The sequence below is a fragment of the Gracilinanus agilis genome, chromosome 5 (assembly GCF_016433145.1).
Source record: "Gracilinanus agilis isolate LMUSP501 chromosome 5, AgileGrace, whole genome shotgun sequence".
Lineage (NCBI taxonomy): Eukaryota > Metazoa > Chordata > Mammalia > Didelphimorphia > Didelphidae > Gracilinanus > Gracilinanus agilis.
The window spans coordinates 91,214,278-91,242,048 of NC_058134.1; the positions used below are offsets into that span (position 1 = coordinate 91,214,278).

The 27,771-nt window shown below is 33.5% G+C and overlaps 1 protein-coding gene across 1 annotated transcript in view; it reads right to left on the minus strand.

The window, feature by feature from the left end:
- RBM33 (RNA binding motif protein 33) overlaps positions 1–27,771 on the minus strand; it is a 167,461-nt gene that overhangs the window by 63,394 nt on the left and 76,296 nt on the right. Inside the window, exons 11-14 of the mRNA XM_044678623.1 lie at positions 5,626–5,758; positions 4,624–4,967; positions 3,205–3,639; positions 511–798 (exon numbers count right to left, since the gene is read on the minus strand). Coding sequence (XP_044534558.1) covers positions 511–798; positions 3,205–3,639; positions 4,624–4,967; positions 5,626–5,758 — 1,200 coding nt within the window. The remainder of the gene's footprint in view (positions 1–510; positions 799–3,204; positions 3,640–4,623; positions 4,968–5,625; positions 5,759–27,771) is intronic.

Genomic DNA, 27,771 nt, shown 5'->3' on the forward strand with positions numbered 1-27,771 from the left:
GATTTCCTAAAGTATTTGAATAAAGCAGGGAACTGTTCAGCAAGAACATGATGGGATTTCTGGGCATGGGATACATATTTAAAGGAGATTTGGTTGTAGAAATAAGACTGCATAGAAGAGCAGACAGGAAAGACTAGAAGTTTAGGCCTTAGTCATATGCAACAGAAAGCCAACGTAGTCTTAAGAGTGAGTGGCACAATCAAACCAACCTTGATAATCCCTTAGTTCTGATGGAATCTCTTTTAGGTAAGTCCATTTTAAAACTGAATATACAAAATACAACAAAGTAGTAAAGACAGAAATTAATGCCAGTGATTAGTAGTAGATTGTTGTGACTTAACTGGTAGATAGCCAAGAGATATCAGGAAAGAAACAGATTAATTCCTGAACCATATAGTCCTGGAAAAGATGTTAGAAATCTTCTGTGGAAAGCAAGAGTGAAGAATTGGATATAGCTGAATATAAGGTTTGGGGTTTGAGAAGCAGAAATATGTAAATCAAAAGTCTTACCTCTGGTTCAGATTTTACTTCTACTTTGGCTTGAACCACAGGGCTAACTGGTTTAACTTTCATTTCAGTCTTTCCCTGCGAGGTCCTGACACCTACAACAGATCTTGCAGAGGATTGGGTGCTTGTGATTGGTTTCACTTGTGCTGCAGGTGTGGAGGAGCAACGGTTGTTACTCATTTCTATAACATGCGATGGTGCTATTGGTAATTCACGCAAATTGCTATTTCTTGGAGCAGTTGGCTGCATTTGCTGAATTGGCCGCTTGACAACATTCTGTGAAGCTGCACTCTATCATAAGAAAAAAGATAATTTCTAATCAGAAATAGATATTTGTGAAAAAGAACAAAAATATACACAAACAAGAAAGCAATACTACAATCAGAGTAGATTCTCCTTATCCCCAACTCTACTGTTTATACTGTAATTTACCCAAAATCCTTAAATCTTTGGCCAAATGAATCACATAAATATTTTGTAATTCTATGCAAAGGCTTTTCAGCTATGTTTAAAAAACGTATGCAGTACCAGCTGACAGCTGCAGCAAGAGAGACAATAGTAACCAGAATATACTAGCTAGTATATTTTCAATGATTGGCTCATACTTCAAAGTCAATTGGAAAAGCTAATTTGTCAGCTTTAAACATGTGATTTAAAGTTCATTAAGTATGAAAAAGGGTTGACTATCACAAGAGATGAATCCAATTAATAGAAGTGTTTTAATAAAATGGCCACTAACAAAAGTCAAAATAAAACAAAATAATAAAATAAAAACACCATGAAGCACACAACACAATCTTCCAGGCAAGTATATTTCTTAGAAGAAAAATACTCTAAAAGTTGGTTGTCAAAACACTTTGAATGTAAACTAAAACAGATTAAAATGTAATCGGGAAATATTTAACAAAGTAATACAGATTTTATTAATATATTGTTTTCTAAATCATTATTTGGCCTGCAAGAAAGGAAGGGGAAATCTGGAATCATACCTTAGGAAAAAGATTTTATCTTAAAAGGAGGCATTATATAGTATATAGTACATGCAGTGAGTCTGGTGTTAGAGAATCTAAGTCTGAATCCCAATTCTGTATTTAGTACCAGTGAAACCTGTCATTCTGATTTGAGTCTTTCATTTGGAATTAAGTACTTAATTCCTGGTGACCATACTCTTAAATATTCAATCTAACCATAATTTTACCCTTTACAAACCCCTGCACAAATCTTAAACTTCCTGAAACTATTTCCCCTTTAAAAAAATACTTTTCAGCTTTAGATCTAAGATCCCAATAATGACAAAGGTCATAACAGATCAAAGATATTTCCAGAAGATTCCTTGGGAAGACAGAAAACTCTGTGAAATAGCTTTTCTTACCAATGGGAACAGAAATAGTAAGATGAAACTATTTGCAAGTAAGGACTGTCTCATTTTTTATATTTGTATTCTCAATGGCTAGGTACTTGTTGCCTATCAAATAATCACTTGTTGACTGACAAAAATGTCAGGTATCCTTGAAAGAGGTTTTAAGACCCACGATTATTCAAGTTACACATTTTACACATAAAATTCATAACATCCCTCTAACTATAAGAGTAGTTATAGACAAAAGAACTACAGCTTAAAGTGGTTCCATTTTTTTTTCTATTAAAAAAAAAAACCAACACCCCTTTATACTCCATCTTAGAATTGATATTGTGCAATGGTTCCAATATAGCAGAGTGGTAAGGACTAGGCAATGGAGGTTAAGTGACGTGCCCAGGGTCACACAGCTAGGAAGTCTATGAGACCAGAACTGAAGCCAAGACGTCCTATCTCTAGGCCTGGCTCCTTACTAAGCCAATGAAATGCCCCTAATTTAATTCTTTCCTTAAAAGCCTATGCCAAATCTCAGACTAGAACTCAGGCATCTCTGTGAGAGCTCAGTATCCTTTCCATTAACTATGTTTCAAGGTTCTGATGCCAGAATCCAAACTGCCTTCCCTTTCTTTATACACAATCTTTGCAAAGGTAAGAATTGTTAATATAGACCTTTAATTTATGAAGAAATGTATGCATTATTTTGTATGCAGAAAACAAAGTGACATACACTTGCAATAATAGTACAATGTAAGGGTTCAAAATTATAAGCCTTGAACAAAGATGAAGAGGCTATTTAAAAAGTATATGAACAACAGCAGCACAGTAGATACAGACCCAAAAATGAACTCAGGAGGACCTGGATTCAAATCTGGCCTCAAGACACTTCCTAGAGCTATGTGACCCAGGGAAAGTCACTTAACCCCAATTGTCAAACCCTTTGCTGCATTTCTGTCTATTAAGACAGAAGGTAAGGGTTTTTTAAAAAGTATATAAAATCTTTTTTAACAGCCTATTTTTTTTATACTTAACCTCTCACATACAGCCCTTCTTTAAAAAACTAAAGCTGAAAAAAACCAGAACCCAAAAATATTTCTTCTTCAGAAAATGTACATATACATGTGTACTATATGTACACACAGGCACACACGCGAGCATATTCATACACGCAAATGAAGCCATTAGTTTTCTGAACAGCATCAATAGGTGTAGGTTGGGAGGTCTAGTTAAGAGAAAAGTAATAAAAGTTTGTATAGCAAGGATTCTCTTAAATTATGATAAAAAAGATGTTACTTTAAATTGCGTGATTGTTAGAAGAATTCAAAATCCTGATTTATACTTACGTGTCTTGGACCCTGTCGTTGAGGGCACTGCATTCTACTGTTATTTTGCTGGGGCTGAGAAGTCTGCATGTGAGGCCTAAATGGTGGCTGAGACATGGGCATCAGAGGTGGTGGTGGGACAGAAAGGTGATGGTGATGCTGATGCTGAGGCTGATGCTGCTGAGGTTGGTGCTGAGGCTGGTGTGGTGGTTGGTGCTGAGGTTGGTGCTGGGGTTGATGTTGGGGCTGGTGTGGAGGCTGATGCTGGGGTGGAGGCTGATGTGGAGGTTGGTGAGGAGGTTGATGTTGGGGCTGAAGTGGGGGCTGGTGTTGGGGCTGATGCTGATGATGTTGTGGTTGATGCTGGGGTTGTTGTTGTTGATGTTGGGGCTGCTGCTGCTGCTGAGGCTGAGGCTGAGGTTGATGTGGTGGTGGTAATGGAGGGTGCAAGGGTCCCTTCATAATTCAATGAAAAAAAAGGAAAGCGATTTAAGATGTGTATATGCATTCATTATACTCTAACATCAATTTCCTAGAAGAAGCCAATTAATTCGGGCAAACTTTAAGTGGTCCTACTCAAGCTTAATTTTAAGATCTGATTACACACACACACACACACACTCACACACACACACACACACACACACACACACACACACACACACACACACACACAATTTACTCTCATTTGTGCCAGACTATTGCCTTAAAATTTAATAATAATTGCCCCTACTTCAGTATTACTAAAAGTTGGTTCTTTTTCAAGTAAGATAAATTTCAATATTCAGCATATATGCTCTTTGAATCTACAAAATAAACTGTGGAGAGGCTGAACTCCTGGAAACAAAACATACAACTCTGATATTTTCAGAGTGAACTTGAAGAAAAAAGAAGAATCTTCTGTAATAAAGGCCCTATAAATACAGGGCATTATGTCAAATTCAAGACTCACTTTGATCAGTAGGGGGCACTCAAGAAGTTCAAATAATAATAATAATGATAATGATAGTAAATGAACAGCATTATCAACGTTTCTTGTCCAGAATAAAGACAAATCTTTCCAGTATATCCTTTAGGAATATATTTCTAAACAATAATTTCCCAATCCTCCCAAAATTAACTAATTTAAGAAATCACCACAATGGTGAACAAAATGCAAAAATGTCTAATTTAATTAGTCATAAAATAAAATCTTAACATTAATTTGTTCATTTACAAAGGAGGTCACTGCTTTAATCTTCAAATATTCTTCCCTCAAGTTAAATTATAGGGTCACATTATAGTTATAAATTTGGCAAATAATGTAATCTAGTTAGACTTAGTTTTCTTATAAAGTTAATCATTATACTCTCAATTTGCACTACAAGTCATATGTCTTTTAAGTGTCAAATCTGCCTATATTTGTTTTAAATCAAAGGCAGTTTTCTTTATCTTCCATACCTGCATGTTAGGCTGCGTGTGTGTTGGAAGAAATGGCTGTCCTGGGCCTGGTAAGAATGGTTGTCTAGGAGGAATGAAAGGCCGTGTATTTGTGGAGCCTGGTTGGTTGAAATGAAGGATTCCCACTGGACCTGGAGGCTGTATGTTTGGTCTTACAGGCCTTTCTCTGGGAAATACTGGTTGTTGTCCTTGCTGATTAAATGCTGGTCCAGGCTGAGTAAAAGGCAAGGGATTCTGGGTAGGAACAGGATGACTGCTATTAAGAATCGTTGGTGGTGGTGGTGGTGGAGGGGGACTTCGTTGTTCAAACAAAGGATGACTCGGGAACCTTGGTTCACCTGAAACTAAATGAAATTACAAATGATATTAGCTTCTTATTAAAGAATATTAACTTCTTAGTATCTATCATCTTAAGACAAAATAGAACTATGTTAACTATGGACTCTACAAGGCTGAGGTTGGTTGACTCAAGACTCAAAAGGTGTAAGTTTTCCCCATTCCTAAAAATCATGTCACTGAGTATTTTCTTTTTCTCAAATAATCAGTGTAAACTAATTAAATTCAAATGCACAGCTTAACATATTGTGTAATCACTTTTCTATTACTTTTTATTTAAAATTTGTGTTGCCTTATGCTCTTCATTTTTTCCTGTTCATACATTTGAATGCTTATACTCCTTAGATAGAAATGAACATTTATTTTTAAAATATAAATAAAATGAACAAACACTGGATATTTTCTAAAAACTCAACCTTTTCTTATCTATCATCCTATAAATTTCAGATCCTTTTATAAAACTTGTTTCCTCAAATGATGCTATTGGAATAAGATTAAATACCCAGTGATAAAAATCCCAAAAGCCCAGCTGAACCAAGTTAAAATACATAATATATATGTATATATATATATAGGTAATGAACTTAAACTATAAACATAATAAGGGGAACTTATTACATTAGCAAACAATGTTACTTGAAATTTCATAATTCCTTATTGATATACCTCCTAAGAAGAAATGGTCTCTATCCTGAGGAGGTGGTGGGGCTCTCCACTGGTCCTGGAGAGGAAGCCGTGGGGGCTGGTTGAAATTGGTAGGAACAGGCCCAGGAGTATGCTGTGGAAATTCTGGAGGAACCTAAGTAAACAATCAAATATAACTAGATTATGAAAAGGTATGAAAATTGACCAACACTTTTTAGATATTCACAGAGTATAAAGTTTTCTTCTGAAAATATTAATTATCAGTTGTTTTTTATACCCTACATAAGCAGGAAATCAAAATGGTTAATGCTAACACAATAATAAATAGTCTATCCAGAAAGTGATTCAATGTTTTAATATCATAGGTACACCATAGGGATGCTATTTTCCCCAAACTTATTGAAATCCATGCAATTATTGACCTTCTTTCCCATTAATCCAAAAGGCTGGAATGTCTACTTTCGAAAATGCATTTGACATTTAACTTCTTAACCATGTTATTCTTTGCCATCTATTTAGTCAACACTAAGCTTTAGAAATGAAGTAGCTTTAGTTCTTAGGGGGAAAAATCAATTTGTGGAATAACAAAAATTTTTAAATATCTAATAAAACCATGTGAATATTTTTGAAAAGATATGGAATTTAAAAAAATAAATGACTATAAATATTTAATAGTGACTACAAAATTGTTTAGATTGACAACAATATCAGCTAATATGCCTAGTGATTTATGGTTTACAAAAAGTTTTATAAGCATATATTACCTCAGTTGGTCACAATATCCTTGTGACATAGGTATCATTTTACTTTATTTTTCTTTTAAAAACCCATTCCTTCCATCTTAAATCAGTATTGTGTATTGGATACAAGCCAGAAGAGAAGTAAAGATTAGACAATGGAGATTAAGTGACTTGCTCAGGGTCAAACAGCTAAGAAGTGTCTTGAGACCAAATTTGAATCAAGAACTTCTTTTCTCTAGGCCTGGCTCTCAATCTCCTGAGCCACTTAGTTGACTCTAAAGCAGGTATAATGATTATTTTCTCATTTTAAAGATGAAAAACTTGAGGCTCAGGACAAATGACCTCTGCCATGGTTACATAACTAATAAATTAAGAAAAAACTATTTTAAACAATTCAACTATTAAAGGATGTAATTTATAGATTTAGACTTGTATAGAGCAATTAGAATTAGAAAAAAAGATTATAGCCCCAACTGCTTCATTTTACAGAAGCAGATACTGAGAGACAATGTAAACAAATAAATATATATGTCTGTGTATATGACAATTTCAGAAGAGAGTTATTAACACAGTAGAATAACAAGTGAGGTGAGTTTTCAATAAAGCTGGGAAAACTAAGAGGTAATAATAGTATGACAAATTTGAAGAAAAGTAAGTAGGCTAATTTGGCTGAAAGGTAAAATATATAAAAGAGAGTAATATGGAATATATATGGACTGGTAGACGGGAGAAAGATTATGAAGGGGTAGATTTGACAAATTTCCATTTTATTTGAGAAGAAATAAGAAATCACTGAAAGTTCTCAAATAGGCAAGAGATATGGTCAGTCTTAACCTTTAAGATGAACTGAAAAAGTCAGTCAAGGAATAGATAAACAAATAGGAGGGATGCTACAGTAAGAGATAATAAAACAAGACGATTATTCTATAGCTTCAGAGAAGGAAAGAGACTAGAGTCTTAAGACTGGCAAGACTTGGCAACTGATTGGTTATGAGATTGAGGAGAGAAGAATTGGGAATGACTGTGATTATGAACCTAGAAATTATGTAACTGAAAACATGGTAGTGCTCTTTAAAAAAAAAAAAAAGGTTGGGGGAAGGCTATGTGTACAGAGAAATGAAGACTAGACATGTTTAGTGATTCAGGACTGGAACTCAGAGATAAGGGCTAGACAAATACAATTGGGAGCCATCTGCTTCTTGATAAGTGAATCCAAAAATCCCTCATTTGGAATTGAGGCTTGAGGGTCACAATTATTTAGGGGGCAGGAAGTGGAAAATGATCCAATAAAGGAGAGAGGAGAAGTCAGACAAGTAGGAGAAGACCTAGGAGAGAGTATATTGTTATGAAAACCCAGTAAGATACAGTATCCAAGAGGAATAGGTAAAGTATCAAAAAATGCAGAGAGAATAACAAAAATGATTCTGAAGAAAAGGTGACTAGCAGTTTTTAAAAGACCACTGATAAGAAAGAAGGAATTCCAGCCTAGGGGCAAAGTCAGAAGCCAGAGTAGGAGGAGCAGAGCAGTGAATAAGAAGATAGGAAATGGAAGTATTAAATGTAGATGGCTTTTTATTTTTTACTATAAAAGGAAAGAGAGAAGTAAGACAATAGCTTTGAAAGAACAGTAGGGTCAAGTGAAAGTTTCTTAAGGAGAGGAGACACCAGGGTATGTTAGAAAATGACAGGTAAGGATCATTAGATGGAACTAGAGTTAATATTACTGGGGGGAAAATGGTCCAAGGTTTAAATTTAGAGGCAACATGATAATAGAGGAAAGACTTCTGATTCTATAGTCAGAGAACCTCAGTTCATATCCCATTTCTGATGTTTGATATCTGCATAACATCTTGGAAAGTCATTTACCCTCACTCAATTTCCACTTCTTTAAAATGGAGCTGGAACTAGCTATCTAGAGTTTCTTCTGGCTATAGATCTATGATTCTACGGGATGTATGGGGGTGTGACAAAGAATAAAAATAGAGGGAGGGTGTTGGCATCAGCAGTGAGTAGAATCTTCTTTAAGATTTTTGAAATGTGTTCTATGAAGAGAAAAGGACTACTTTAATTTCCTCAAATAAAGAGGTGAAATGTTCTGAGGAAGATGAGGAGGAATGGTACAAGAAGTCTGAAGATAAAATGTTTGGAAGAGCAAATATAAAATGATTAGATAAGAATAAAAAATTTAACTTCTAGTGGACCCAGTCTGCACCACTTTAAGACTCCCCTCAGAAATTTATAATTAGGGAGACAGCTGGGTAGCTCAGTGGATTGAGAGTCAGGCCTAGAGATAGGAGGTCCTAGGTTCAAATCTGGCCTCAGACACTTCCCAGCTGTGTGACCCTGGGCAAGTCACTTGACCCCCCCATTGCTCACCCTTACCACTCTTCCATCTAGAAGCCAATATACAGAAGCTAAGGGTTAAAAAAAAATTTAAAAAAAAAAAAAGAAATTTATAATTAGTATCCAAGAAAGTGGATATATTCATTTGAATCAATGTATCATTTTATAAAACCACGAAGTTTTAGAAAGAGACAGCTACCAAGTCATTTCAGGACAGCAAATAAACCAGTAGAGACAAACATTAGTAACTCAGGATGAAATGAACTTTATAAAAGAGTATACTTAACTAAAAATTTTTTCATTCTCTAATAAACATGTTATTATTTAACATAAATTACAACACAGATTGAAGATTGCAAAAACATCTGTTCTATGCTCTTATCTGTAATACTTCATAAACCATAATTTTATTAGAATATGCTGGTATTGAAATAACAAGATTGCTTCACTAACTCTCCTTTGCTAAATATTTTTCAGAAATTTCAATGTATGTATAAGGCCCACCTTCTCCCTACCTATCTTCTGCCACTACTTAAGTCTTTATTCTATCATAGAAACTATTCAGGCCCTTATAATTCATCAAGTGCTTTGAAATACTTCCATATACTTGTGTAGATGCACATTGTAAAGGTGCATGTATATACATACATGTAAAGGTAAGGTTACATAGCAATTTTAAAAATGGGTTATTATTTCCTATTATATAAAGAACAAATTCTATAACTCATTTAGGAGGCCAAGCATAAAAAAATTATAATTTAATTATTTAACTTGATATAGCACTCCAAGGAAAAAGACAATTTCTTTTTTGATTTTTGTCTTTGTATCCAAGGTGCCCAAGTGCCTTGTACTTAATGTCTGGCTTTTTAGAATTCAATACCTGAACTATTTTACTAATCATATTAATTTTCTCAAAAGTAATAAAACCAGACTTTTTTAGGTAACAAGTTATCTGTGAAAGGTCTGCAAATAGCTCAGGAAATAATGTATTTGAATATACATTTTTTTCTCTCTCTCCTTCTTTTCCTATTTACACTTCTTCCAAACTATGTAATTCAACTGTTTATGCTATCAAATGCCTATATCTGACCTCCCCCCCCAAAAAAAAGGGGGAGGGAGGAAGAAAACTCAAACAAAGTTCAGGTACTTCAGTGTTTTTTGAATGAACTGTCTGTAGTTTATAAAATTTTGGCTTTTGAGAATTCTAAATGTATATGTGTTTATTTTTTAATTAATTAGGATAGGGTTTACATGATACTACTGTTAAGTGGAATCACAGCGAACTGCGAGTTAAAGAAAGTTTACTGATAACCTGATAAAACATTGAATTAAAGTGTCTATTGACATACCAGGGGGCCTTTGTTCTGTTACTCTTATTTTTTGTTAAAATTATACCTAAAAACTCCTCAACATCATTCCCATTAGATATACTCATTTTACCTAGTTTTGGTGAAGACATAGCCCTCCTCCTAGCTTAGTCCAACCACCCTCTATGTTTCTGCCTTTGATCCCTTTTCGCCTCCCATTTCTCCCAAGAGCTTGTGCTTTAATCGCACCCCCTTCTATCTTTGTCTACCTGTTCTGTCCCAGATTCCTATAAAACTCAAATTTCCAACATCCTTAAAACTTCTGCAATGTCCCCTACCATCCTCTCAAAACTAACATCATCCATCTCTCTCTGTTAAACAGCCAGCCTCCTAAAAGAAAGCCATTTACCTTCTGCTCCCTTTCATTTCTCAGTCTCTCTAACTCTTAACTTCTAGTTTCAATAGTAAAATGAAACTCTATGGTTACAAATTATCTCAACAGCTAAATAGAGCAAACTTTTCTTAGTTCTTATTTTTCTTATTCTCTGGTATTATTAGACATTGTTGATTACTTCCTCTGGCACTCTCCCCTTTCTGGATTTCATGACATGGTTTCCACTTCAGTTCTTCTACCTTAATCTCCTTTGCCAGATAATCATCTATATCCCATTCCTTAAAGGTAGGTGGATCTCCCCTTCACAGCCAAGCTCAAGTGTGGGTATGTCCCTCTCTCTTTCACATCTCATAAACTCAAAGGGCTACATCTATAGATACAGTCCTAAACTCTCCTGAGTTTTAGTCTAACATCATCAAATGTCTACCGGGTACCTCCAAATATCTCCTGAGGGAATCTCAAACTATTATATCCACAGGGAGCTTTTGATCTCTCTTACAAAATCCATCAGCCCTTCCAATTTCCCTATTTGGACAATAGATATTATGGAAAAAAATGTTAAACTTGCCACTTGAGAGTCTTGGTTCAAATCCCAGCTCTGCAACCTACTCCCTTGTGTCCCCAGGACAAGACACTTAGCCTCTCTCTGTCTCAGGTTTCTTACTCATAATAAAAAGAAATTAGACATCATAATTTCATAGATCTTATCAAGTTCTAAATCAATCAATCGAGGAACATTATGAACTTGGCACTGTACTAAGACCTGGAAATATAAAGAAAACAGTTTTTTGCCTCTAATAATCTTACATTCTAATGAGGCAAACATCTATAATCTCGAAGGAGAAGTTGCTAGCAGCCTGTGGGACCAGGAAAGCCCTCCTATAGAATGTGGTGCTTTACTTCAGGGTTAAAAGAAAATCTACAAGAGGCAGAAGTGATGAAAGAGAGAATTTCTGGCATGGTGAAGAGAAATGGAACATCATGCTTTTATGTGTGAGAAATACCAATTGGCCAGTAAGTTTGGATGATAAAGTACACAAAGGGTAGCAATATGCAAGAAAAATAGAAAACTGGAAAGTTAGGGAAGCAACTGGTTGTGAAAAGATCTAAATGTCAAACAGTGAAGTTTATATTTGATCTTTGGGGTAAAGTAAAACTCAAAGATACCTGGGGAAGGAGGAGACAGGGAAAAAGGTGACAAATTCAGACCTGTGCTTTAGGAAAATCACTCCAGGCACTCTGTGAGAGATTGGAGCTTTATGGCTTCCTTCAAGTCCCTGCTAACATTCTACCTTCTACAGGAAGCCTTTCCCAATTCCTCCCTGAAAATATCTTCCCTTTGTTGACACTAGGGATCCAGGAATATAGTAAGTGCTTTATAAATGTTAGCTATTAACATTATTATTTGCAATTTATCAATTTATTTGAAAATATCAATCAACAATATACTTATAGGGGTCATCTGGACAGCTCAGTGGATTGAGAGTCAGGCCTAGAGACGGGAGGTCCTGGGTTCAAATCTGATATCAGACACTTAACCAGCTGTGCAACCCTGGGCAAGTCACTAAACTCCATTGTCTAGCGATTACCTCTCTTCTGCCTTGAGGTTTAAAAAAAAAACATACCTGTAAATAAATTGTTTTTACTAAGTTGCAAACTTCTTGATAGCAAAGACTATCTCTGGCTTTTTGATATATCCCAGAGTTTGGAACAGCCCTTAAAGAAATGGTAGGTGCTTAATAAATTTTTCCATCTGATAGAGTGAGTAGGGTTGGGCCAAGGCAGAAAGACTGATTAGAAGGTTACTGCAAAAAAGATGAACTAGCCTAAACCAGGCAGTGGCTGTAGGGATGGAAAGAAGAGGACCAATACAAAAGATGTGGAAATTTAAGTGACAAGATTTGGCTATATTACTTTAGTAGTTTCCTAATTAGTCTTTTGCTTGCCTCAAAGCCTTTCTTGCCAAAGTAATTCTACTTAAGAGCAAATCCAACTAGGTGACCAGCCCTACTTTATCAATTATAATGGTTGCGAATTCTAAGAATTCTAAGAAATTCTTTTGTTAAGTTTTAAATGGCATAAATAAACCTGGCCCATACCTATCTTTTCAACCTCACTATTCCAACTATTTCTTTCTCATTCTACAATGCAGGCAAACTGGCCCTCTCTGATCTTTACACAGGGTTCTCCATGCTCTTGTCTCTGTCTTTCCACACTACCTGTCCACCATGCCTGAAATGCACTCTCTTCTTATCATTACTTCTACTTCAGTTCTTTTCCTTTAAAATGCAGCTCAGACACTATCTTCTGCATGAAGCCTTTACTAATCCAAACTAACTTGTATCTAATTACTTTGTACTTATTTGTTGCTTATTAACTTCATAGTTATGCAGTTAACATCAAAACAAAAGACCATATGAAATCATAATTACATATGCTTGCTTTAAAAAAAGTATATAATAAATGTTGCATATTTCTTTCTAAAACTGCACCAATCATCTGTTGCTTTCTTATTAACTTCCTTTTGTTTTCTTTTATGCATTTAAAACAATATTACAATGGCTGTCTTTTTCTTTTTTTCTGCATCACTACTTCCCCTCTACCCCTCTCCCACATAACAATTACAAAGAAAGGAATGAGGGGGAATGTAGGGGTGGCCTAAGCCTTGTTTTAAAAAAAAAAAAAAAGAGCCAAGGAAAATGAATCCATATAGTGGTTATGCCCATAAATGCAAGGCTCTAAATATTTTGCACACTATTTCTCTGTCAGGAAGTGGAAATGCTTCATAAAGGTCTTTTGAAGCACAGTTGCTCATTACTTTAATCGAGATGTTTAATTATGCTTCTCAAAGTATTTCTTTTCTTTACAATGTTGTTGTCCTTCTATAAGTTACTCTCCTGCTACTCTCACATAATTCTATGTCAGTTCATACTACTCAGAATTCTCTGACATCATCTCCTTTATCATCTATTATAGTGCAAATACTTCATTAAATTCACATGGTTCAGTCATTCCCTGACTATCTTAAAGGCAAATTAAGGTACCTCTTTAGATTCTGGTTAATTTTTATTCTCCCAATACCTACAATACACCTTGGGATTTAAGAAATTGGTTTTGCTTGTGAGGATTCCATCCTTGGTATTATCTCTTAATAGTACCTCAATATCCGCTACTCCTGAATTTCTACCCCAAATCCCTACTTATTTTCCTGTTGCACTTGATATATTTCAATAATAAACTGTTTAAATTAAACTCTTTTGTCTCTGATAAAGTGAAGTTCATCAGAGAGGGAGCTAGATGATGTCAGTAGATAAAACACTGGGCCTACAGAAAGAAGATCTGAACTCAAATAAGACCCTGGACATTTACTAGCTGTGTGACTTTGGGTAAATAACTTGTTTGCCTCATTTTCATCACATGTAAAATGGGGGCAAAAATAGCATGTACCTCACAGGGTTCTGGTGAGGATCAAGGTGACACTTGAAAAGGGTAGCTCAGTGCCTAGCACATGATAGGAGCTCTCTATCTGCTATTATAATAGTCATGATTATCTGATGTCTATTCCCCTCACCTTTCATGGTTATATACTGTATTGTGTATGATGTCCTTATAACCCCAATTACAAAAAAGAATAAGTTCCATCACCTTCTCTTTCTCCTTTTCAAGGTCTTAAACTACAACCAATGATCCACCTAAAACATTTGATTTTTTTTTTATTTTAATAACTAACAAACCCTTTAAAAACTTTTTTCCCTCTCCTTGTTAGAATACTAACACATATTCATTCAGTTCCTTTTAGTTACTCAAATAAATTTATTTCTTTAAGTTTCCCTGGATTCTTATGTGTTTATATTTCAAAGTTTCTACTCTGATCTTTGTATCAGGAATATTTGAATGTCCCCTGCCACATCAATAATCTTTTTTACTCTCCTTCAGGATTATGCTCAGCTTTGGGTTAAATTTTTCTTGTTTATAAGCTTAATGATTTTTCAATGCTAATGAAGAAGCTTGTATCTCTTCTCATTTTAAGAGGAAACTTTTGGGCAATATATGATCCTGATTCCATTTCCTTGTTACTTTAATTACTTCTTTCTGAATGTTTGCAATAGTTGTTCTTTGATGGTGGACATCCAGATTTGAGTTATTCCATTACTGCTACTCTTTAATTATCATTCCTTCCAGAAGATTGGTGGATTCTTATTCTCTTTTTGTCCTCTTACAAGAAATCTGAGCAGTTTTTGTATTGACTTCTGAAAACATAAATGTGTAGCCTTTAAAAAAAAAGTTTATGGACGCCAATAAATTACATCTCCTTAGTTTGTTTTCCAAGTCAGTTGTTTTCAATAACAAACATCTTACATTTTCTTTTTTTTTCTGCTGATGCTTAGATTTTGTTCTCTGACTTTTAGGTCACTGATTTTTTTGGTCTACTTTGGTTTTCAGACTCTACTTCTTACACAAATTTTACCACTTTATCTTTTGTGTTATTAATTCTTCTTCTAATTCTTTGAGAGATTTATTTCATTTTTCATCTCTTGCTTTATATGTCCTAGATATTTTCCCAGTCAAAAATCCATTTTTTCCTTCAAGTCTCTTTATAAAAATTACTGAGTTAATTTTTAGGGGATCTCTAGGTTTATAATAATTTTTGATAATGATCAGTGTCTTCTTTTATTTACTAATGTCTCTAGCTTTAGTTCCTAAATTGGGGCTTAAAAGATACTTGTTTGTTGATCAATTCCTCGATTCCTCTCTTTCACCCTACATATACAACCTGCTGTCAAGGCTTTCCCTATTCAAAAGTCTTCCACTGTTCTATATTGACTCTAGACTCTTTAATACAGATGACTTGCTTCTTATTTTTTTCCAAGCGCACTGTCCCCTATTCCCAGGACTTACTCCTCCTTCCTCTCTACTTTTAAAATTCCAGCTCCATTTCAAATCATGGGCTACCTTTCTCAGGAAACATTTCCTAATCTCTCCTAAATGTTAGTAGTTCATAATCTCTGACCCTTTAAATGTGATCTCTCTACTCTTTTCCTTAGGAGAATGAAAGCTCCCTTGGGAGAGGAATAGTTTTTCACTTTGCCTCTGAATTTCCAGCACCTTGAACAAAGTATAGCTGATTAATGTTTGCTTCATTGACTTATTCAATGTTCCATGAAGGATTTAGATAAATCAAATTTGGGAGGAGTGTTCGAAATAAGATAAATGAAGATCAAGATTCAAGATGCTTTGGCCAGTTTGGAATGGTGAGCTGAAATCAGTAACCTTAAATTTCAAAAGATGAAAAGTAGCCATTAAAAAGGCCAACACAATACCAGCCTCCATTACTAAAAGCAGAGTTTAAATCATGGAAAATAATGGACCAAGAACAACCTCAGGCCTAGAGGAAATTGAATAATGAGGCTGAGATGCCAGAGAGATTCTGGATAACCTAGTCACATGACAAAAAAAAAAAAATTTGAAGCCAAGAATCAAACTTGAAGGTAAGCCAACCATCTACTGAAGCAGATGGATAGAATTTTCCTGCTTGTAAGCAGGAATGGTCTCTAGATATAGATAGAAACAAATAGGCACAAGTACTTAGAATAGCCAATATAATTCTATTTTTTCTAAAATATCATTAAGAGTAGGTGTGCAGGCCTCTTATTGAAGCTGATATGCCTAGATATGCATCTAAGCAATAGTTTTTAACACTACACTAAGGCAAAAGAGAAATTCCTAACTTTTAATGGTATTCATTAAAATCCCCTGAATGAAGCTAAATCTCTATATCAGTTTAATGAAAGAAGTTCTGTCACCTTACAGATTACTTTTATAAAATGTTAACAATTATTCATGGTAAAATCGCTGATGGAGAGACAGTGAGAAAAGTCTTATCTTCTCATTCACATATGAACATTTATATTGTGCTAAAACAGATGAAACAATAAAATACAGCAAATCCTTTTCTATCACGAAATCTCCTATAATGAAATTATGTTGAAGCTCTATTTATGCAGGTGAAAAATGAACTTGCATATGTCCGTTTCTCTTATTTATGGATGACAATTATGAATGACTAATATGGATGACAAAAAAAATCAAAAATAATGTCAAAATAAAGACGTACGTATTCAATCTTCTCTATTTTCAAAATGAGGCAAATAGCAAAACTGCTTAGCTCAATGTAAACACAATGATGAGGAGCAGGAAGTTAAACAAGAAGAAATCTTAAGAGATCAACTAATACTACAGCTGTCAGGTATATTTCCAAGATTAGATACCCAATTTATTAAAAATACTGTCAATAGCCTGAACCTAGGTCTCCTGATGCCCAGGGTATTATAGTAGGCAAGACAATAAGTGAAAAGGAAGAGACGAAATAACCAAACTTGGACCTTTTGCCGTGTCTTCTTTGCCATTTTCAGTTTCAGCTCAATTCTTATAAAAGTTCCAATAAGAACTATGCTCAAAAGGCTTTAAAGGACTGCCTGACCTTTGATCTAGCCATACCACTACTGGGTTTACACTCCAAAGAGATAATAAGGAAAAAGACTTCTACAAAAATATTCATAGCCACACTCTTTTTGGTGGCAAAAAGTTGGAAAATGAGGGGATGCCCTTTGATTGGGGAATGGCTGAATAAATTGTGGGTATATGTTGGTTATGGAATGCTATTGTGCTTAAACAAATAATGAACTGGAGGAATTCCATGTGAACTGGAACAACCTCCATGAAGTGATGCAGAGTGAAAGGAGCAGAACCAGGAGAACATTGTACACAGAGACAGATACACTGTGGTAAAATCGAATGTAATGGACTTCTCTACTAGCAGCAATGCAATGACCCAGGACAATTCTGAGGGACTTATGAGAAAGAACATTATCCACATCCAGAGAAAAAACTGTGGGAAAAGAAACACAGAAGAAAAACAACTAATTGATCACATGGTTCAATGGGGATATGATTGGGGATGTAGACTCTAAGCAATCACCCCAATGCAAATATTAATAATATGGAAATAGGTCTTGATCAATGACATATGAAAAACCCAGTGAAATAGATCTTTGCCTGTGAAAGGGGGGTGAGAGGGAAAGAACATAAGTCCTGTAACCATGGGAAAATATTCTTAATTAATTAAGTGATCTTAATTTTAAAAAAATAAGGAGTAAAACGGACATAAACTAACAAGTACTAAGAGGAAGATAGAAAAACCAACAAAATGAAATGCTTTATCTCTTAATAAAATAACTTGGGAATGAAATCTGACTTTTAAAATCTGTCTAAAAAGAATCTTCTAAAACCTTTCCAGAAGATTTTTAAAAACCTTTAATTTCTAGAAAATGAATAATAAACTAATGCTCTACATCCAGAAAATCCAGTTCTATCCCTCAAGATTTGAAAATTCTTGAGAGTTGAGAAAATCCTTATTTATATGAAATATGCCACACTACCTTTCAAGTCTGCAGAGAGCTAGAATTTTTAAGTTAATTCTTAAAGTTAACTTGCATAGAATTAGAACTCAATTTATACAGGTACAAAGAATACAGGATTGAGTCAAGTCTACTGGAACCGGAATTTGAGATTCTGGGCAATTTGTATTTTTTAACCATAGTCTTTTAATGTTTAAGATTTCTTTAGCAGTTTTTAAGAGATGTATTAGAATGGGCAATCCAGAATAACATCTGCAGTCAAGTTAAGAAGTATCAAGATTTTAAAAAGATAATTAAGCCTCAAGAAAAACATGTGTTTTAGAGGTTTTTAAAAGTTCCACTAAGTGACAAAAACCTAATTATTTATTAATATAAAAGGAAGAATTCTGATGGCTTTTTAGATATAGTTGACATTCTTTTATATAGAGATACACGTATATGCATATAGAAGTGAATAACCTATGAATCATCAGTACATGGAATGATGATTTGGAAAAAGATCGACAATACCAAAATCCAAAGGATGAAATATTTATGGTCCAAAATGCATTTCACTTCATTCAAAGAAGAGTACTTTAAAATATCTATAGAAATTGTGAGCATTCAAATAATCTCTCAGCAAATCCAGCAGTGCTTGGAAACTTAAGCAATAATGTACTTTTGTAGCAGTCTGAGATTTTTATTGAAAACTAATCGTGTCTCTCTCTGAAATTTCATTCTGCTACATCAGGAACAACTAGCTTTGAGAAGAAGATGAGAGTTCCCTAAAAGTTAACCTTGAAGAGAAGTTTTTTTAATATCTGGTAGAACCTTTATTTAACAAAGGAGAAGTCACTCAAATTTTCCCTTTTAAATTTTCCCTTATCTATAATGAGAAAGTCTATCTTTGGGGAAACTTGAAATAAACTCTCTAATGGAAGGAGTTGAAAGCAACTAGAAATGGGGGTCTTGTAAAACACTAAGTATAAGATCCTGTACGTCCAATAAAGCGGAAGCTTTTACACTAGGGCATCTAGTGCACTAAAATGAAGTGAAGGAATTAACAAATAATTGGAATTTTCATTAAATACCTAAAGTAAAGCCACATTCTTTAGATAACCTCAGAGCTATGCGAAACTAAGGGAATTTAGGTATCAAATAAAAGATAAATATGTGTGTGTCTCATCCAAAGAAAGAGTGAGGGGAAAAACAAAAGAAAAAGAGGGAAAGAAGAAGGGAGAAAAGGCTATCTTTCAGGGTATATCTGGAAGGGAGAAAATCTGGTTGAAACTATTCCAGCAGTTATGGATGAAAATAGAAAAATAGATAAAAGAACACTCAACTGGGCATTGCCTGACTGCAGAATTAAAAAAAAAAAAGATTACTATGATCTGGAACACTAGCTAATTCAATTATATGAATTAACTTGGCTTCCAAACAACCTATAGAATGAAAAAAGCACTATCACAAAATATAAAGCTTTATTGACAATCAACCTGGAATTAAGATCATTATCGTACAAAGAGAATTAAAGAATCACTGCCTTCTGCAAATTTAACTCTGAGATGGTTCTAATATATGAATAGAGTAAAAGTATAGTCAGCACATGATTTTTTAATAAGTATTAATAACAGTAATATGTATTTGTAGTATATAGTATGGTCATCAGTATGTAACATATACCTAAGATATAACAAAAATTTATCTTAGTCCTTTTTCATATCAGCTATATCCACAAAAGAATTGAACTTTATTCACAATGCAGTTAGGTAACTATAAAATCTGAGTGAACATCAAAAACAATAATCGTGAGAGTTTCAGGTCCAGACTAGATGGGTGAAAATAAACAATACATATTATTAACTTATAAAGGACATAGGATTTCAGATGCTCATGATTATAAGGAAATAACTTTGTGAGCCTGATGGGAAAGTATCCTTATAGGATTTAAAATACTCAAATGAAGAATTTGTGTTTTATCCTAAAAAGATTAAGAAGCCACTGAAGATTCTTAGACAAGAGTTTAATGATAAGATATGCTTTGGGAAGATTATTTTAGTAGTTATGGGAAGATAGATTAGGAATGGAAGGATAAACAAATAAAGAAATTAAGTAGCTGTCCAGGTGAGAAGATGGAATAGGGGCCTGAGTTAGTATGGTAGTCAATGGAGAAGTGAGAAGAAACTGAAAACTGGAACTTGTGGAAAAAAGAATTAACAAGACATGGTAAATGACTAGATGTAAACAGGGAGAGAAGTAGTAAAGAGTCAAGGATGATTTAAAGATTGGTTGATTAGAAAGTTGATGGTCTGCAACACAAACTGGGATGTTTTGAAGAGGTGCAGGTTTAGGAGGGAAAATAAAAAAGTTCCACTTTGAACACATGTTTGAGATATCCAATGACATGCAAGTGAAGATTTCCCAAGAGCAAGATGAGAATTCAGGAATGATATTGGAAATATATCTATAAGTCAATAACTGAACCCAGAGAAGCTAATGAAATCTTCAAGAAAGGATATAGAAAAAGAAGACTGTCCAAGTTATACAGCTAATAAGTGGAAGATGCAAGAGTATCTGACTCTTAGTATAGGGCTTTTTGTCATACCATATAATTTACAAGTTTACCCTTGCAAATTTGTCTTGATGCCATACAGTGTAAGATAACAATCTAAAGACTAGTCAAAATGCAACATTATTAACTTTTCTTATTTAATATAAGGCATAATATATAATACCAATTATTTCTACCAAAAGTATAAAGCAGTTTTTTCTACAATTCAGCATATAGTCACAAATACCTCATTCAGCATGACTTTTAAACACTTAAACAATTCTACCTTCTGAAAGAACATAAAACTTCTTTAATCCTTTAGAAAATTTTCACTATTTTGTCTTTTTTTAATCCCCTTAAATATCCTTTCTAGTTAAGAAATTAACATTCTCTCCCATATAATTCTTTCACAAATTGTAGTTTTACTTTTCTACATCTCTTGTTAATTATATGATTTTATCTGTAATAATCTATTCATAAAGTGCTGATAACTTTGGTTACTCCCCCACAACCAAAAAAAGATGAAAACTTTGCATAAATTGCTTAGCACAAAGTTAATCTTATAATGCAAAGCATAAAGAGGATCTAACAGCTATTATATGATTTATCAGCTTTCCTCAAAGGGTCACTCTGTACACTTTCATAAGACTAATTAAATACCTTAACAATGTCATTGAAACTTCATGAATCTTTCAATAAATTATAGCCTTCCTCTACAACATGTTTTCATTTATTAATCTAACTTAAAATGCAAAGTGCTATATAAGAAACCTTGCACAGTTAAGTAGGGCCACTCAGTTAATTCTGATTATATGGTTTAAATGCAAAGAATAATGGCCACTGCAACCTATGACACAATTAAAACTATCACCATCTGTCACAAGATGTTAATCCTCTTATTTCAACAGTGACCACAGTCTTATAGGGGGGGAAAAATCTTTTCTTAAAGCTCATTTTGGAAGATATTTTACAACTCGTAAGGGAAAAAGGATAGTTGCACACGGGATGGTCCTAGAAATTTAAAAATACATAGTATGCACACATAGCAGCCAAGTTTGGGCTTCACACTGTGACTAAAATTACTTATTCAATTAATTGGTAATTAAAAAATTAGCACAGTAATGACAGTTCAAGTCACCAATCCTATAAGGGTTCACTATAAACAGAAATATTACTTTATAACAAAAATTATCTGAAGTAAAATACCAAAAGGCATCTTTATTTTTCATTAAGCTTCATATATTTAAGCTTATCAATGACAGTTTATATCATATATGCTAGAACTTGTATTCAATGCATAAACAATTCTATAATAGTCACAAATTTCTTATGCAATTAAGGTATAAGTTATCAGATCCATTTTATTTCTAATCATTTCACCAAATTATGCAATTTGGTCTTTAGATGGACTTAATTAAAAATACACACTCTTCTATGACAGACACAACCAAATATAAAAATTATTTGAGATTTTAGGGGAAACTATGAGTAGGGTATTTCTGCCTTTACTAAGTTGGTTTATGTATACTAAATACATCAGAAAGAGAATTTGATTTGGCATAATAAGTAATACTACATTCAAAATAACTTAAATTCTAAGTTGTGGTCTAAATACACATTATTTTTACTATAAGAGGGCAGGAGAAAGTAGAGAAATAGCCAGCAAAGCTGTATGGAGTTAAAAAAAAAAAAAACACCCAAAGGTGGTCTTTAAATCTTATATGAGGAGGAATACAAATCATTTTTTTTTTCAGTGCCTGAAAAGGATCTGTGTAGCCATTCTGTCCACTTAATGTAAGATCACACCTTACTAGCATTTACTTAGGCCCCTTTCTCTCATCTGGCACTGCTATCACCTTGGTGCAAGCCCTCATCACCTCACCCTTGGACTCTTGGATAAATAGGCAACAGCCCATTGATGGAGTCAACCTGCCTCAATTCTCTCCTTACTCCAGTTCATTTTCCCATCAGTTGTCAAAGTGCAGTTCTCATTACACTACCCTTCTTCATTTTTTCCTTAGCTTCCTTGAGTTCCTTCAAATCACAGCTAAAATCCTACCTTTTACAGGATACCTTCTCCAATCCCTTAATTCTAGTTTTCCTTCCCTCTGTTAATATTTCCAATTAATCTAACATATAGTATTTTGGTTCATGGTTGTTTGCATGTTGTCCTCCATTAGTCTATAAATTTCTTGAGAGCAGGGCACTGTAATCTGCTCTAATTTGTACCCTCAACCTTTAACCTGGAGAGAGTATACATCAGTTGCTGTGTTCCCCAAAATCTATGATTTAACAACCAATTATCTCATGATGAGCCTTTCCAAACTTCACTGGGTTAGTTGTCAGGAAATATAAACAAATATATTGCCACAACTATAATCAAACTTGTGCTGACTGGCAAACAGGGAGAATCAAGAGATAGAGAGGGGGACTGATTAGATGTCTAATCTGACTGATATATAGAAATTTCTTCAAATAAGGAAACTCTTGCTACTAATGTACCTCCTTTTCAATGTACAGTATTTAGAGAATTAGAATAAGGTAGGACACAGAATAGTGAAGCAATGTGCCCAAGGTCACATGGTCACAAAGTGTCAATAGATGGATTTTGAACTCGGGTCTTTCTGACTCTGAGGTCAGACATCTGTCCATCGCATCATACTGCCTCTGGAGTAGAACTAGTAAACGCCATGACATCAAAGCAAATTAAAAAACCACAATTAAAAGGAAGACAATAACTAAAGAAAAAACACCCAAGGTCCCAGAGAACAGATAATGAAATGTGCCTTCCTTCTCACATTGTAGAAATGAGAATACAGTGTATATATGATTCCATATAGTCACTATAATGGGTGGGTTTTTCTGTTAAGAATGAAATGACTATGATATGTAGGCAAAGGACACAAATAAAAGGCACTCAATGAAGACATACTATTGACTACAAAACGTCCGAAAACCTCTGCTCTTGATTGTTTGTATGAGTGTATTTTTACTCCTTTTTCTCTTTTATGGAAGACTCAATGGGGCTAAAAATCAACAAAGCTATTTAAATGTAAGTTTTTAAAAATATTCTAAATGTTACATATCAGGGTAGAGGGAAAGAAAGTCATTTCTATTTATATAAAATGAAAAGCCACAACAGCAGCACATTTAAACAAGATTGTGTATCTTTAGTAATCTTTTTAAATAATTACAAATAGCAGGCAGCTAGGAAGTACTCAGAGTGCCAGACCTAGAGTTAAGAGGATCTGGGTTCCAATCTGGTTCCAGACACTTCCTACCTTAGGGACCATGGAAAAGTCACTAATCTCAATTGCCTAGCCCTTACTGCTCTTCTGCTTTCAAACAAATGCTTGTATCAATTTTAAGACTTTAAAAGGTAAGGGTTTAAAATAATAATAATAATTACAAATAAGTAACATGACTAACTTATACATGCTATACACTTAAGAGTAATTACACTGGTTGAAAACAAGTCATATAACTTCTGTACGGTGCTGCCAGAAACTTTGTAAAACATATGAAACTTCTGATCAATACCTGTATTTAAATACTAACCAATAAATACTTTGTTAGCTCCTAACAAACTCTGAACAAATAGTGCTTGCAATAAGCTTAATAATATTTACTACTTGTTTTAGATAGCCCAATATTTTCACAGTGCTTTATACATACTTATTTGAATACATTTCTACTACTTGTTGGGTATGTTATAGTGAACTTCTTCTGTGTATGGATTAGAGTAAATTGATAATTAAGTCTCTTCCAATTCTCAAATTTTATTATTCTGTGATGTTAAGCTAAAAATTAAAATTATAATGCAATATTTTATTCTAAGTATATAATTTTAAAATAAAGCTTAAGAGTTTAATAATTATTTCACAAGCAACTTCATTTGTACAATATAAAAGCATTCCTAATTATAGCAATAAAGCTGGGAGTTACTGAGGAACTGAGCTTGTTTCTGATGCTATGAATTATGGGCAAGGTATTCTGGTGTAAAATAGCAAGTAAAGTTAAAGGGTTACTGAATTTTAGAAACCATCTTATTTAATAGCTGTTACCATAGTGTTTAGCTGCTGCTGTTCCTATTGCAGATGGGAATTCATTGATATGATTAAATTTGATGGTATGATAATATATGGTAATCGTGATTAATCAGAAACCCACTAGCAAATGGAGGATGTTGGGCATTATGTCACCTGCATTTTAAACTGCATTCCTTCCATGCCAGCCTGACAATATTTGACAGCTGGAGGGATCTCATACTACATCTGCTTGCTACTACTTATAGTTCTGATAGGAAAAAGTGCCCATCATTTCTTCACTGTCTTTATTGCTATAATTACTGGGCTTTGCAAGACAAGTAGTAAAAACACCATGTATTCCAAAAGAAAGAATTTTTTCTCATTGTAGTGCATCCTCAATTCACATCTGCAAAGACCATAATCTGAAAGAAATGTAATTTGATGCAGCAGTCTCATTCAAACATGATTTGCATGAAATGCCTTATAAAGCACAATCCAAGGAATGTCAATCAACACCACCTGATACCATGTATCTGCTAAATGAAAACAAAATACATTAAAAACTACCTGTGATTTGCTACTGCCACATAGTAAATAGAAAGAAAATTTCACTTAGTGGTACTATTACAATAGTAATGCCATAGGCAAACAGAATAATTAAAAAATCAAAGGCAGAATAATATTGTTCCTACCCATAATTTTTCACTCTTTTAAACAAACCTATGGCCAAATTTGTTATCTTTAACTGGATCACTTACTGTCAAAGGATAATCAATGGCCTGAAGAAATGCTAAAATATATTAACCAAGATACTTTAAAATATCATTGTTTAAAATCATGCCAGGTTTTAATGATGTTTAAACAATGATATTTTAAAGTATCTTGGTTTTTCTGTAGCAATTCAGAGGGAATAAAAGTTAGTCTAAAAAGAGCTCAAAAATTAAAGTATATTAAAATGCTAATTCATAGACCTTTAACAAGATGAATATATTTCTGAGATAGTTTCCAGTGCCAAGCTTTATATATGAACTTTAGTCAAAGGCAAAACAAAAATCAGATAATGAAGGACTAGAAACTGTTTAAAACAAAGAAAGCTCCTTGGAACTGAAAGCATTATTCACAAAGAAATGAAAATAGATGTTTACTAATGTAAAGGCAATTCAAAATAATTAGCAAAATATCAAATGGGTCTGGGAAATGAGATTTCAAAGCCTAAGTGGCTGATATAGCACATTTTAGCCCCCAGGGGTATATGCTAGCTGCCTAAGCCAATCAGCCATGCTAAGAATCCTTTATTTAAATAACTGGAGTATATCTATGCCTTCCCCAAAAAGATTCAGCTTTCTGATAAGACAAGAACATGAGGGATAAGAAAAATGCGTATATGCCACTGCTACATTTATTTTGTAGTAAAATTCTAGGTTGAACTAGATTCTTCTAGTTATGATATACTTATATTCAGAATAAAAGTATGTGTGCAAGTAAGAGTTCTTTAAATGTCCCTAAACTAAATATGGGAAAGTCATAATAAAATTCCAGTAGAGGTACAAGGATCTCATAAAGAAAATTCTCATCATCTTTTAAGCATTTACATCTGAAATACAAATTCTTCTTTCAGATCACTTAGCCTAGTATTTCTAAAGCATATTTATTCAAATGTCTAAATTTCTAATTCAATTTTAAATAATTCAGTTTTGTGCAATAAAACTAAACCATAATCTTGCTTTAATAGTCAAAATTATTTTGAATAAACTGGCAATTTAGTTGAAATGGTAGCTGCTTCTAAGTAAATAATCACAAACATAAGTATAAATAATAACAGAATGTAACTCCTGCCTCCCATGTTTGTAATAGTGACTTAGTATACAAAGGAACTTAATTTTGGGGTCTGTGAAATTTTTTCCTCTTAATATTTTGATAATTCTATTTCAATACAATTGGCTTCCTATACAATCTCATGTATTTTATTTTATGTATGCATTCAAAAGCATTATTCTGAGGGGTCCAGAGACTTCATGAGGCTGCCAAACAAGATTTTTGAGGCAAAAACAACTCCTGGTTTAGCATTTACAAAATATTTTCCTTACAATCACCTTAATGAGTCAAGTTATAAAAATATTTTCTTCCTTTATAGACAAAAAAAGTGATGTGATTTCCCCATGATCACACAGTAAACAAACGTCTCAAGCATGCACTGAATCCAGGTATCCTGACTCCCAAGTACATACATTATTGCCTTAATGATATCTAACCCTCAATTCTTTCTCTCCTTCAAATGAATATAATTAAAAAAAAATAAATATTACTAGAAATTATTACATATGATATATCCAGATAATTTCACAGTAATTACTGAAATAATGTTCTATATTACAATCTTAGGATTCATTCTTTTTGAAAAATAAACTACAATAATTACATACAATAGTACTTTGTGACAAACTTCTCAAAATAAACTACAAGAATATATTAAAAACTTAGAAGAGATTTTTATGTCTTAAACTAATTAAAAATATTATTGAATTAACTATATACCTATGGTTTAAGAGATAGTGTATATTAATTAGTATGGGTAAATTTGAATTTATTTTATTTTCTGGATTTTGAAGTAATAAACACCATATTTGAAGATTTAAAGGATAACAAACTAAAATATTTCCTCTTAATTACTTATGTTCACTACCTTTGTAATTGTAGAACAAGATACCAAGTCTTCTTTAGTTTTTAAGTACAGGTGTGATATATATACATACACACATGCTTAGAAAAATAGCTGAGCTCATTAAAAGCAATCCCAAAATCATATTTTTGTAAGGCAAACTAATTCTAATTAGTCATGAAATTTTATTAAATGTAGGCTAACCATTTAATAATATATAAAAACCCCTCTGATGATTATCTTTGTATAATGGAGGGCTTTTTTTCTTTAGGTCTATTTTGTGTGGAGCACCCAATACTGATAATTGTATGATATCAATTCTAATTCTAATTATTAATTATATACAATTAAATCTCACTTAGAATGAAATTATAACTAATTTCATTTTGTTTGAAGCTACACTTTATTTTAAGTTCTACCAGAAAAATGTTAACTATTATTTCATGATATCAATTAAATTTAATTTAGTAGCAATAGGAAAAAATAAATGTAGCCCAAAAAAATCTAACCTGAAGGTAGGTAAAAAAAGGAAGAGTCATAAGCATAATAGAAGTATTTTTCCCTTCACACAATATTTTGAATGTCACTTTGAAAGTGCCTTCAGTATAATGAAACAGGTATCAGATATAGTTACTTTTTTAAGGAGATGGGTTACAAGAGCAATGGACTTTAAGGCTCTCTACTTCTCTACTTCTAACTGGCTGATGACAGAACATTTCATGCTTAATAATCCAAAATTGTAGAGATA